The following is a 14439-nucleotide window of genomic DNA, read 5'->3' as shown; positions in this document are numbered from 1 at the left end:
CCGTCCAGTGGGACTATGTCGCGGCCGACCCAGCACGGAGCTATGGCCTGCACGTGCTCGTAGGCTGAACTGGGGTGACCACTGGATCTCAACATCCCGCCCGTCGCCCAGTTCAGCTTTCTAGCTTGAAGATCTCACAGGAACACTGGAGAAAAAAAAATAATTTTCAAGAAAACAATCCTGCCAGGACCGAAGATCCCAGCAAGGTATCTAGGTCCTTACTCCTGACTAGACAGAAAAAAACTGATTTGCTGTAGCAGAGAGAGAGAGGATATACCCCTGGGGGACTGCCCCTGGGGTGTGGCCAGAGCATTTTCTTTCCTGTCTAGTCCTGCTCCTGTGGAAGGCAGCGTAACCCGAGGGTGATGAATCACCGGGGACTACGTCTGTCAATGAGCGATAGAGAAATGTATATTAGCCAGCCGGGGCCCCGGTATTCTGGACTTTGCCTTTCCTCCTGCATACCCTTGTTCATCTGACCTTGCACTGTTTACTGGAATCATCTTTGCCTGCTGATTCTTTACTGCGCTGCCCTGCGGTTTCTGACCTTGACCTGCTTCCTGGACTTGCTATGCCTACTGACTCAGTCCCTTGTTGCCACTCAGTGCCCTCACAATCTGTCTCCTTCTTCAGGAGTTTTGGGCAGGAGGTGCAAGAGAGGCCTTCACAACATTCCAGTCATCACCAGGTACGTGATGCAATGCCACTAATTACATTTGGACAACACACACAAATTACTGTAAACTATTCATGCCATGATTGAGATGTGCAATCTAGCATACACATCTCACACCTCAATATCCATACCTCTGTATATACAGTTCACATTTTTCATCCCATAAGTGAGATCTTCCTCAGAATACAAATGTAAATGCGATCCTCGTGAACCCATATAAAGCAACCCTTTTCAATGATATGGATTAAGAAAAAATGTCACTTCCTCCTCCACTGTACTGTATCTATGGTGAAATGGCATGGTCACTGTAGGCTGCTTGTTTCTGATTTCTCATCTCTGTGAAATAAGGAGTAGGTGGTCTGCTGTTCTTTAATGGAGTGTACAAGCTCCTTGGATTTCTTGCAAAGCCAACAAGTATTTTTTGCACTTATTCTTTCTTTAGCATAATAAACAGACCAAAAGAGAAAATTGTTCATCATTGATCATTGAGATCACGGTTAGGGCTTACATAGACTTTAGTGTAGTTTATTTACATAGGGGTCTACAAGATAAGCAGACCTTGCATTTTGACAACACGTGCTACAGTTTATTGTAGAAACAATTCAGAAAAATTCGATTTGATTAAAAGAAAAAAGAAAACAATACACTCACTCTATAGGCCACATCTATTATCATGTTATTGTTGCCAAAAAGAGTTGGAGGGGGTTTGTTATGGCCTTGACTGGTTTCCAAATTCTCACACCTCTGAAGGAATTTTGTGATCTCCATCTGAAGTTCAATAGTGTTAATGTGCCTATAAAACAATAATCAACAGTCTTTGTTATCTAGTGAAGTTTATTAGCTTTAATGTGCCTATAAAAGAATCAACAATCTTACTTATCTAGTGTACATTTTCCTTATGGAGAGAGGCTTTATAATACTGTTTATTATCACATGTTGGTGCATATTTTTAGAAGCAACTCCCTTTTAAAAGGAAGAGCTTAACCCATGACAGCTAAGAAAAAAGGGGACTTTTTACTTACCTGTAAATACAATATCTTGGAGTACAGTACAGGGCCCTGGTAAAGTATTCACAGACCTTGGGTTATAGGCTCATACATAGGTTAAAAAAAAGACAAGTCAATCTAGTTCAACTAATAAAAGAGAAAAAATAATAATCATACAATCCCTTATACTGTACACAATCCTATAACCACAGTTGATCTACAGGAAGGAAAAAAATCCCAGCACAATCCTATAACCATAGTTGATCCACAGGAAGGAAAAAAATCCCAGCAAAGCATGATCCTATTTGCTCCAGCAAGGGAAAAAATTCCTTCCTGATCCTCCAAGAGTAGGTTGACCAGACGTCCCTGGTTTCTGGGGACAGTGTCCAAGCTAAGAACACTGTCCCCGGTTTTGTCCCTGGATTGGATTTGAACAGGGGCCCGGGTAGTTTCAAAGACAGTCAGTGCAGAATAAAAAATAAAAAAACTCTGAATTAAAACCCCCACTCCGCCGCTTCCATTAGCTTAGCGGGGTGTATTTTTTCCATTATCTGTGCCCCTCTCTGATGATCATGTGCTGGTCAGGGCAGAGGGACTTTTTCTTCAGTTTCGGGCGCATGCCCATTCCGCTCCTGCTTGCTTGTTCTTCTGCCTTGGCTCAAGTCCCGGCCAGCTGCCTGCATATCTCCTTGCCTTCTCCGGTGGAGTCAGCTCCCCACCCAGTAGTAGCTGGAGCCCGGAGAGTGAGACCTGAGAGGCTGTGAGTTGGGCGTTGGCGGCGACAGTCAGAGAGAGACAGCTGAGGTATACTGACAGCGTCCAGCAGCAGGAACAGTGGGGAAGTGGATCCGATCGTGGGGATGCCAGTGCCTTCAAGGCTTCAACATAGGTGTGATTTGGGGGTGTCTGTGTCTAAACTACATTGTACTGTGTCTGTCTCTTTAGCATAATGGATGGTATCATAACTTACAGGCAGCAGGCACTCTACATGGCTCTGTCTGGCAGTGCACTGTCACAGTATGTCACATAACATGGCTGCTGTTTGCTGATTTTGTTAACTTATTGGTCATAAGTTAACAAAATCAGCACCCAGCAGCCATGTGACACACTGACAGTGCACTGTCAGCCAGAGCCACGATAGAGTGCCTGCTGCCTGTGAGTTATCATAATGCTGATGATCTTAACCAGTTGCAATCCGCCCCATAGCAGATTTACTGCTACAGGGTGGTTGCGCTGCACAGGATCATGTACAGTCAGGTCCATAAATATTGGGACATCAACAAAAATCTAATCTTTTTAGCTCTATACACCAACGCAATGGATTTGAAATGAAACAAGATGTGCTTTAACTGCAGACTTTCGGCTTTAATCTGAGGGTATTTACATCCAAATCAGGTGAACGGTGTAGGAATTACAACAGTTTGTATATGTGCCTCCCACTTCTTAAGGGACCAATAGTAATGGGACAGATTAACAATCATAAATCAAACTTTCACTTTTTAATACTTGGTTGCAAACCCTTTGCAGTCAATTACAACCTGATGTCTGGAACACATAGACATCACCAGACGCTGGGTTTCATCCCTGGTGATGCTCTGCCAGGCCTCTACTGCAACTGTCTTCAGTTCCTGCTTGTTCTTGGGGCATTTTCCCTTCAGTTTTGTCTTCAGCAAGTGAAATGCATGCTCAATTAGATTCAGGTCAGGTAATTGACTTGGCCATTGCATAACATTGCACTTCTTTCCTTAAAAAACACTTTGGTTGCTTTTGCAGTATGCTTCGGGTCATTGTCCATCTGCACTGTGAAGCGCCGTCCAATTTTTTCTGAAGCATTTGGCTGAATATGAGCAGATAATATTGCCCGAAACACTTCAGAATTCATCCTGCTGCTTTTGTCAGCAGTCACATCATCAATAAATACAAGATAACCAGTTCCATTGTTTTGGATCATGAGCAGTTCCTTTCCTTCTCCATACTCTTCTCTTCCCATCACTCTGGTACAAGTTGATCTCGGTCTCATCTGTCCATAGGATGTTGTTCCAGAACTGTGAAGGCTTTTTTAGATGTTTGGCAAACTTTAATCTGGCCTTCCTGTTTTTGAGGCTCACCAATGGTTTACATCTTGCGGTGAACCCTCCTTATTCACTCTGGTGAAGTCTTCTCGATTGTTGACTTTGACACACATACACCTACCTCTTGCAGAGTGTTCTTGATCTGGCCAACTGTTGTGAAGGGTGTTTTCTTCACCAGGGAAATAATTCTTCAGTCATCCACCACAGTTGTTTTCCGTGGTCTTTCGGGTCTTTTTGTGTTGCTGAGCTCACCGGTGTGTTCTTTCATTTTAAGGATGTTCCAAACAGTTGATTTGGCCACACCTAATGTTTTTGCTATCACTCTGATGGCTTTGTGTTTTCAGCCTAATGATGGCTTGCTTCACTGATAGTGACAGCTCTTTGGATCTCATATTGAGAGTTGACAGCAACAGATTCCAAATGCAAATAGCACACTTGAGATGAACTCTGGACCTTTTATCTGCTCCTTGTAAATGGGATAATGAGGGAATAACACACACCTGGCCATGGAACAGCTGAGCAGCCAATTGTCCCATTACTTTTGGTCCCTTAAAAAGTGGGAGGCACATATACAAACTGTTGTAATTCCTACACCTTTCACCTAATTTGGATGTAAATACCCTCAAATTAAAGCTAAAAGTCTGCAGTTAAAGCACATCTTGTTTTTTTCATTTCAAATCCATAGTGGTGGTGTATAGAGCCAAAACGATTAGAATTGTGTCGATGTCCCAATATTTATGGACCTGACTGTATATATACATGATCCTGCATTTCTGGGTATCGGAGCCAAACAGCGGGTCTGGCGGACTTGATGTCCGCCGGTACCCGCCGATCGTTCTGTACACAAGCAGAACAGCTGTCTGCCTATGCAAACAAGGCAGATCACCGTTCTGTTAGTATGGAAGACATTGATCCTGTGTTCCAAAGCAGGGACAGGGATCTTTGCCTTCCATTAGTTAAAGCACCTCCCCCACAATGAGAAAACACTTGTTAGGCACATATTTAACGCTTTGATTGCCCCTGATGTTAACCCCTTCCCAGCCAGTGTCATTAGTACAGTGACAGTGCATTTTTGTAGCACTGATCACTGTATTGGTGTTCCTGGTTCCCAAGAGGGTGTCAAAAGTGTCAGTCAGGTGTCCAATTTGTCCGTCGCAATATTACAGTCCCGATATAAGTCGCTGATTGCCGCCATTACTAGTAAAAAAATAATTATGTCCGCAGATTTCATTTTAAAAATCTGGTCACCTTACTCAAGAGGTAATCAGATATTCCCTGGATTAACTTTACCTATAAATGTTTGTACCCAGTTATATTATGTACATTTAGGAAAGAATCCAGGCCTTTTTTAAAGCAACATACTGAGCAGGCCAGAACCAGCTTTTGAGGAAGTCTAATACACATTCTCACAGCTCTTACTGTGAAGAAACCTTTCCATATTCGGAGATTAAATCTCTTTTCCTCTAGATGTAAAGAGCGCCCCCTTGTCCTCTGTGATGACCTTAAAGTGAATAACTGAACACCAAGTTTACCATATGGTTATGTATTTGTACATGTTGGTCATACCTCCCCTAAATCTCTTCTTCTCAAGAGAGAATGAATTCAGTTCCTCTAATCTATCCTCATAGCTAAGCTCCTCCATGCCTTTTATCAGTTTGCACTTTCTCCAGTTCCCCAATATCGTTTTTTATGAACCAAAACTGAACTGCATATTCCAGATGAGCGCTTACTAATGATTTGAACAGGGGCAAAATGATATCTCTCTCTCTCTTTGCAGTCTATGCCTCTCTTAAAATAAGAAAGGATTTTGCTCGCTTTGGAAACAGCTTTTGGCCTGGGCAGGAAGAGGGTAAAAGTGTCCTGTTAAATGTGTGCAAACAGATGCATTTGTGTTTTTTGGCAGTGAAAGGATAAAACCCCACTCTGGGATAAAGCTTTTACCAACTGTCCTTCCCATCCTCCTCTAGCTGATGCTTACTTTTTTCCCCTCTTATCTTGTGAAGCCAGAAATTCTCACCTAAGTCCCCCATCCTTGGTACCTAACCACTGCTGGTTCCTGTGTGGTGAACCACTAATCCTGTGTTGCGTTGGTGCCCCGAGACCACCGGTCCCCTACTGTCCCCTGTAAGGACACCAGTCCTCTTTTCACTACTAAGAAGACCCTTCCAGCTGCCTGCATGACAATAATAACTAAAGAAGGAACTCGAGCAGGAAGCAAACAGAAGAAGAGAAGACTTAAGTAAAAATGGGCATTTTAGATTATTAGTTATATAGTTATTTATTTTCATTGATTCCAGGGTGGGGCTTTAAATAGAAAGAAAGCTTTTACACAAGTGTGAACAAAGGTGAAGAAAAGAAGTAGAGCAATCTATCTAGTTTAGAGCACATTTTATTAGGCTGTCAATCCCCAGCTCCCATATGGCATCCAAAATTGCCTAAACCATATAGAGATGTTTTCCCCAGTCTGTAACAAAAATGACCAAATCATCTAGCTAGGCAACTGCATACTTTTGATGAGGCCGAAGGATTTTATCCATAGCCCTTTAAAATGTTGCAGGGGGCCCTTGCAAGCCAAACAGCATGCAGACATATGGCCATAAACCCTCTGGAGTAGCAAAAGCAGTCTTTTCTTTTACACTGTTGCTAAGGAGGATTTGTTAGTACCCCTTAGTCAGGTTCAAGGTACATATAAACAGGCCTTCCCTAGCCTTCCTATTACTTGAATCTACCTAGGGCATGAGATAGGCATACAACTTCACTCAGCTTCCTAAAGTAATCGCAAGTTTGGGAAAAAGCACTATTGGGATATACCACTCACTCTTCATTCTCTATTGTCCCAAGATCTAGCATTCTCTGCTACTTATCTGCTATAGTTTATCTTTGAGCTTCAGGAATTTGAAAGGGCTTTAGCCAGATACAAGCCTGGGGTTCTACGATTATGTTGTGTTTAATCACAGTGGTAAAACCTGGAAACACCCGAGAAGGCCTCCTAGTTTTGGTGCAAGAGCTCTTTTGCTTTCTACTTTTGCACTTTGCATAAGGTGTCAGCCACTAACTTCTGACACCAAAGAACAGGTTGGCGGCAGCAGGCTAGCTAGAGTGGTCACATGCTTTCTGTCCTTCCAGGGTTCGATTAGGTTCACATGATAAAACTGTTCTGGCTTTCGCTTTCCCAACTTGTTTGAGAGTTACAAACAGACCTTGCCATCCATACAGAAATCAGCTTTTCCTGGTTGGCACCAACTCCAAGACCCTGGGGTTTAATTTACTAAAGGGAAAAAGGCTGTTCACTTTGAAATTAAATTTGCCCCAGAGCTTAGTGAATGTTGTGAACTTTCATTTTGCATAGAATATCCAATCACATAAAAGGAAAATAATAAAAACATTATTTTTGCTTGAACATGATTGAAAAGGAGAAGTCAACAGAACGCCAACTCATTCACTAAGCTCTGGGGCAAACCCCCTTGAAAAGTGCAATTTCCTTTGCAAAGGGAACAGACTATTTTTCTTTAGTATATCAAACCACCTGTCCCCAGGTTGAAAGGTCCTACTCACTTTCCCTCTATAAACTCTACTCCCATGGTGTCAGGGCTGGGCTCCTGCTACTTAATGATTGGTGTGACGGGACAGACGCACAATGTGCTTGCATGCTTCCGTAAGTATACGACTTCCTCCAGTCTTGAACATAGGAATCAGATATTATAGCCGCCTATTGCAACCAAGAAATAGACAGCATTTGTTTTAGCTGCAAACTCTGAAATTCATTTATTGAACAAGAATACAGACGTTATACACTTGAGAAGTATGTCAGTGACCACCGAAATATTTACCCAAAACATCACACAATGGTTTAGATAATAAGGTAGGACTGACTCATGGCTAATCCCCCTCTAGCAACTACTTTAGCTGACAATAATATCACTAACATGCTAATTAACTTAGCACTTAAACCAGCCTAGGTGGAGTACATGGAATCCACATCTAAACAATGCTTTGATTATTTCGGAGTTACAGACTTCATGGCAACGGTCTACAACAGGCTATGGGTCTCACAGTGTAACATGGGATTAAACCTTCATATATTTCTTGGGGGGTATTGTGGATAAATATTACTGTCCCATTTGAAGTAATCCAAACCATATTCTGAGCGTCTATTAAGTAGCTGTCCATCAATTTCTTGGTCACCCTGTGCCCCTAATAGACACAGGGTAACTTACACATAAGAGGGGCCTAGGGAGCTGAGACAGGGATTTCACAACCTCTTTAAGGTAGGCTGTGTTCCATGGACCCCAACAAAAGTGACTCCCATCACAAGAAGCTCTTTTCTTTCAGTGCTCAGAAGTTGCTTAGCTGTCGGTTAATAACCAGCCACTCGTTACCATTAACCTGCCTCATTAGTCCAACCTAAAGCTAGCCACTTTTTGCTATTTAACCACTTGCAAACCGGCTCACCATAGATCTACTGTGGCAGGCCGGTAGCCCTGCGCTGGATCACATACCTAGAACGTGATCTGCGAGTCGGGGTAGGGAGCATACCCGTGCGTCCCTCCTGCCTCAGCTGTGCTGTGATTGGCTGCAGCACCGACCAATCAGCGGCTGATTGGTTGCCAGCACCATCCGATCGGCTCCGGATATTACCGAAGAGAGCCCAGTGTGGGTAAACAAACACAGGGCTCTCTTATAGCAGCATTGTGCTTTTTTTTTTCTTCCTGCATAGCAGAAAGTAAAAAATAGCACATTGCTTAGCACACACAGTAATACGTGTTGGCAAAACATTTACCCCTTAATCGCCCAATATGTTAACTCCTTCCCTGCCAGTATCCTTAGTACAGTGACAGTGCATATTTTTAGCACTGATCTCTGTGTTGGTGTCACTGGTTCCCAAGAGTGTGTCAAAAGTGTCAGTAAGGTGTCCGAATTGTCTGTTGCAATATCGCAGTGCTGCTATAAGTCGCTTATCGACACCATTACTAGTAAAAAAGAAATAAAAATTACATAAACATATCCCAGTTCGTAGGCACTATACCTTTTGCGCAAACCAATCAATATTCGCTTATCATATGTAGCAGTTGTTTAAACTCATTTTATTGTCTGATTTCTGTACACTTTTTTTGTACAAATGTACAAGGTTTTGTTTTTTTTACTCTTAAAAACCCCAAAAATGATATTGTAAAAAAAAAAAAAAATTGTCTGTCTTTTTTGTTTATGGTGCAAAAAATAAAAATCGCAGAGGTGATCAAATACCACAAAAAGAAAGCTCTTTTTGTAGAGAAAAAAGGACATACATTTTATTTGGGTACAGTGTTGCACAACCACACAATTGTCAGTGCCAATATCGCAAAAAATGGCCAGGTCATGACGGGGGTAAAAAATTTTCGAAGGTCAAGTGGTTAAGCAGCTTAGCTCATTTCCTCCTTGCCCTTGCGTGATCTATGATCTCTAAGTGTGTTCCTTCCTTTACTTCTGTGTATGGCGACGACTTCTGCTCCGCTTCCCCAGCGTTTTGGGGGCAATCCAGCTCACTGCAGAGGGTTTCTCTACTAGGTTGGAATATATTTTGAGATGTTACCCCAGGCTTTCCCTACTGACAGAAACAAAGTAGGCTTGGTTATTTCTTTGCTATCTGACAAAGCCTTGGCTTGGGCAAACCCACTATGGGAGACACAAAAACCCGTTGTCCAGAATTACCCTAAGTTTGCGGCTTCCTTTAAAAAGGATATTTGATAATCCTGCTCGCTCCACCTCTGCTGTAAAAAGCCTCATGTCCATTAAACAGAGTATGAGAACTGTTGCCGACTATGTTATTAAATTCCATACTCTGGCAGCAGAGGTTGGTTGAAACAATTAAGCTCTCATGGCTTCTTTTTCCCATGACCTCTCTGATAACATTAAAGATGAGATTGCAGCTCGAGATATGCCTAGTAGTCTTGAGGAGTTAATCTCATTTACCATTCTTATGGATACCAGACTCTAAGAGAGACCTTCCTTTAAGGAGCGTTTGCGGAGGCATCCTGTATGTTTGGTTCTGAGCTTTGTGTTCCCACATATTCCTCCCTTACCCTCCCATGCCTCCTGGGCCCGAGTCCTCTAGTGAAGTAAAGCCCATGCAGGGGGGAGTGGCTAAGCTATGGAGCCGTGAGGACACGAGGCAGAGGAGCTCCCTGAGCTAGTTGTGTGATCCAGCCCTCACAGCCAGAGTCCGCACATGCCGCCCCAGACCTGCATCCTGCCGGCATACATGTCCGTTGCTGAACCCTGGGAACCGCCGCAACCGCCGAGCAGACGCCCGGACATATCGTCCTACTTCATCCGGCGTCCCGCAGCCCCGCAAGGCAGAGCGGGTTCCAAGATGGCTCAAATTCGCCCGGCAGCAGCGGGTCCGGCGTCCCAAAAATAATCGGCAGCTAAAGCAATCCTGGTTTAGGAGCTGGCAGACGAGGTGATACTAAGGAGCCCCCCTCTATCTAACCCCCCCCCTGGAACATACAGGCCACAGATTCAACTGCATCAGCCTCAGCCACCGCAGACAACTGAGTGGAGAGACTTGTGCGCCTCAATTCCTACTAAACAGGATATCCATGAAATGGTTGCCACAATAGTAAGTGACTTGAAAGCTGAAATTAAATTTAAATTGAAATATATTTAATTTAAATATATTAAATTGAAAATAGAGGAAACAGATGCCAGGGTTAATGCAGTGGAGGTGGTGCAAGTTAAGCATGAATCCAGAATTTCGGCTATTGAAAATATACAGGAAGTTTTTCAAAAGCAACTTACCATGATTTTGCTGCAGCAAGGCGATATAGAAAAGGGCTGTCAGAAGGAATTGGGGGCCATGAGTTAAAGTCCGTAGTGATGGGGATTTTCAATAATTTATTGGGAAACCCCCTTGAGAACATTATTGAAATCGATAGAGTCCACAGGGTGAAAGCCCCACAGAGGGCGGATAAAGATCTGGTGTCAGATGTTATAATTAGAATCCATTTCTATTCAGTCAAAGAGGAGATAATGAGGCGGGCATGGGCCCAGAATATGAAGGCATGAATATCAAATTGCTACCACACCTTTCCCGAAACACACTCCGCATGAGGGCATCATTGAAACCCTTGTTGGAGGTCATACGGAATCAAGGGGCCACATATCACTGGGGCCACCCATTTCATTTGATTGCAATAAAGAATGCAAATACTTTCATCTTGAAATGGCCTGATCAGTTACAGGACCTTTTTGCTTTTCTTGAGTTCCCTCCTATTGAAGTGGAAGATTGGCTTCTCATTTTGGGAGGGCAAAATACTTGGAGAGCTGGCAGATGTCGATATCCGAATCGCCGGAGAAAGCAAAGGGAAAGGACTGCAACTGAAACTGTCAGTTCCCCTATCCTGCCTAGTCAGGATGGAGGGACTTAATTGCACAATTGTAGAATGAGGATGAGAAGAGAAGGGGGGTGGATGGTTGGGGTCTCCTGGGCTAATGGGGTCTGGGGCAGTGTGTGGGAGATCATTGGAGGTTAACAACATCCTGTTAGGGTAAACAGGATTGGTTTGTTTTTGTATAATATGGGAGGCTGGTGCCCATTGGAATGGGTCTCCTTAATCTTGGATATTTTTTTTTTCTTTAGTTCCGGTTTTTATCATTTTTTCTTAGATACTATCCCTAGACACATGCATAAGTGGATAAAACGGGGGTCTTTTTGATCCTAGGATATTCTCTTTTGCAGTGTTTTTATTTTTCATTTTTTGCTTTCCTTAGCCTCTAGGTGTCCAGGTATCCACTTTTCCCCACAATAGATAGCGCCTGGTTGCGCTGGGTTACATAGTAGGTGAGGTTGAATAAAGACAATAGTCCATCCAGTTCAACCTGTGTGGGTGTGTGTGGCTGTAATCATCTCACATAGCCCTTAATGTCCTGATCCTTGAGATGTAAGTCTAAGAGTCTTTTGAAAGCCACCATACTACCCGCAGAAACCACCTCTTGTGGTAGAGAACTCCACAATCTTGTAGCCCTAACAGTAAAGAACCCCCCTCGTTGCCTGAGGTTAAAACGCTTCTCCTCTAATCGCATGGTATGCCCTCTTGTCCTCATGCAATCCCTTCGAATGAACAGCTTTTTTTCTAAGCCGAGATCCCCATTGAGAAATTTATAAATAGCTCTTTTGGGGAGAAAGATGGCCACCAAGTTGGAGGAGCTTTTAAACTAGGAGACGGGGGGGGAGGGCTCAGAAGTAGAGTCAGTTAGGAGGGAGCAAAGGACTGAAGGCAGTTGTAGGGTCAGCAGCGACAGTAGGTCCACAACGTCAATCGGTAGGTCTGTGCGGGAGAACCGCAGACCAAACAGGAATCAACATAACCACCAATCACGTTTAACTTCCGTAAAACTAAGAGGGGTATATGCTAATGCCAGGAGCCTAGCTAATAAAATGGATGAGTTGGAAATGTTAGTACATGAGGAGGACATAGACCTAGTGGGAATAACGGAGACTCGGTTCGACCCCTCACATGACTGGCTGGCAAATATCCAAGGGTATTCAGTGTACCGGAAGGACAGGGTAGGAAAAAGAGGGGGAGGGGTATGTCTCTATGTCAAGAATAATGTAAAGGGGATTGAGAGGAGTGACATCACGGAAGGTATGAGTATGGAGTTAGAATCCATATGGGTAGAACTCCATAGGGAAGGAGAAAAGGGAAAAGTAATTGTGGGGGTTTGCTATAGGCCACCTAAACAAGGGGAGGAAGTAGAGCAGGAATTTTTAGCACTTTTGGGTAAAGTGGCAAAGCTAGGATCAGTCATCATTTTGGGGGACTTCAATTATCCCGACATTGACTGGAAAGAGGGGACTACACACTCACAGAAGGCCCGTCTATTCACGGAAACCTTACAGGATAATTACATGTCACAGTTGGTGGATTCTCCTACTAGAGAAAACGCAATCCTGGATCTATTGATCACTAATGACCCAGACCTAATCTCGGAGGTAGGGGTCCAGGACAACCTGGGCTCTAGCGATCACAGGATGATCACATTTAGCGTAAATAATATAGCAAGGCAAGTGGGGAACATAAGAACCCTTAACTTCAGAAGCGCATACTTTCTAAAATTGTACTCGTTGAAGGAAAGGGTAAACTGGGACCGAACCCTGGGATCCCTGACCACAGAGGAAAAATGGGAATGCTTTAGGAATATATTAAGCAAAGGCATCTTGCAGTGCATTCCTACGGGAAATAAATTTAGAAGAGACAAAGCCAAACCTGGCTGGCTAAACCGTAGCGTTAAAAATCTTATTAGGGGAAAAAAATTGGCCTTCAGGAAATATAAATCAGAAGGCACAGTATTGGCTTTCGACCAATACAAGGAGGCAAATAAGAAGTGTAAACACGAAATCAAGATGGCTAAAATAGACTTTGAGAGACAAATAGCGGAGGATAGTAAAAAAAACCCAAAGGGGGGGCGTGTCCTGACCATGGCGGCGAGCGGACGCATGGTGTGAGAGCTCCGGCCACCTCTCCTCGTCCATTGATCTAATACTGCCATCACTTACCCCGGGTTGAGCTCCGGTCGCAGGCGAGGTCCCAGGAAGCCGCTCCGCACATCTCCGGGTGCCGAACTGCACAGATACTTCCCCGGGACCCGCTCCTCTACGGCCCGCACCAGCCGCTCACAGCCACGTGGGACCCCTCCAGCACGGATGGCGGCTCCTACTGCTCCACTCTCCCCGACGGCTCCGCTCCTTATCGATGGAGGCTCGCAATCCCCGACTTCCTCGGTCTCCTCGGCTCCCTCCGCCCCGACCGCTGGTATGCCCGGGGACACAGGGGATCTCCGGGCCCTGATCCAAGCCCTCCCCTCCAAGAGGGACTTTGAAGCGCTGGCCTTGCGCTTAGAGGAGGCACACGCCAGGGACATACAGGCTGTGCGCACAGAGGTGCACGGCCTGCAGGATAGAGTGTCGGCGGGCGAACAATCAGTTACCACACTGGAGGCCCGGGTCTCTAGGCTGGAGGTGGCCCACACTGTGCAATATCTACACGTGGGGGACATACAACTGCGGCTGGAGGAGATGGAGGATCGCAGCCGCCGGAACAACTTGAGGCTTCGGGGGCTGCCGGAGGCCACGGGACCGGAATCTCTCCCTGCCACGGTTCAGGCGATCTGCCAACGGCTGGCTCCGAATGTCCCGCCTGCCACACTTGAATTTGACCAGGTGCATAGGGCCCTGGGCCCCCGTTCCTCAGATGCTGCACGGCCGCGCGAGGTCATATGCCGGCTGCACCGCTACTCCCATAAGGAGCTTATCCTCAAGCAGGCCTGGGAGGCAGGAGACGTGGATTTTGACGGCGCAACGGTAAAAATCGTTCCGGACCTGTCGCGGGCGACGCTACAGAGAAGAGCTCTGATGCTGCCTCTGTTGGAGCGAATCCGTCAGTTGGGATGCACGTATCGGTGGGGTTTCCCCATATCTCTCACGATTCGCAAAGGCACTGCATCCTTCACGGTGTACCACCCAGATGACCTGCCGGACCTCTTTGTTTTTCTGGAGATGGAGCCAATGGAGGTCCCTAACTGGCTGCAACACCTGCAGGCCCCGAGCCGTCGCTCGACGTCCCGCTACGGTACTGCAAGGGGCCTTCCGCCCCGCACACCGAGGAGGACCCGGCGAGCACCGCCCGAGCCGGCGCCGTCTGCGCGGGAAGCCTGATGACCCAGAACA

General features: G+C 45.1%; 1 protein-coding gene across 1 annotated transcript in view; it reads right to left on the bottom strand.

Moving 5' to 3' along the window:
- Window positions 1–14439, bottom strand: part of ZFYVE26 (zinc finger FYVE-type containing 26) — a 1347068-nt gene that overhangs the window by 152081 nt on the left and 1180548 nt on the right. The window contains exon 35 of the mRNA XM_082275187.1: window positions 1328–1469. Within this exon, the coding sequence (XP_082131313.1) occupies window positions 1328–1469 (142 nt within the window). The remainder of the gene's footprint in view (window positions 1–1327; window positions 1470–14439) is intronic.

This window comes from Pelophylax lessonae (assembly GCF_965119305.1).
Source record: "Pelophylax lessonae genome assembly, chromosome: 13".
NCBI classification, from domain to species: domain Eukaryota; kingdom Metazoa; phylum Chordata; class Amphibia; order Anura; family Ranidae; genus Pelophylax; species Pelophylax lessonae.
Note: the sequence above shows the minus strand (reverse complement) of the source record. Positions and strands in the feature narration are given on the sequence as shown.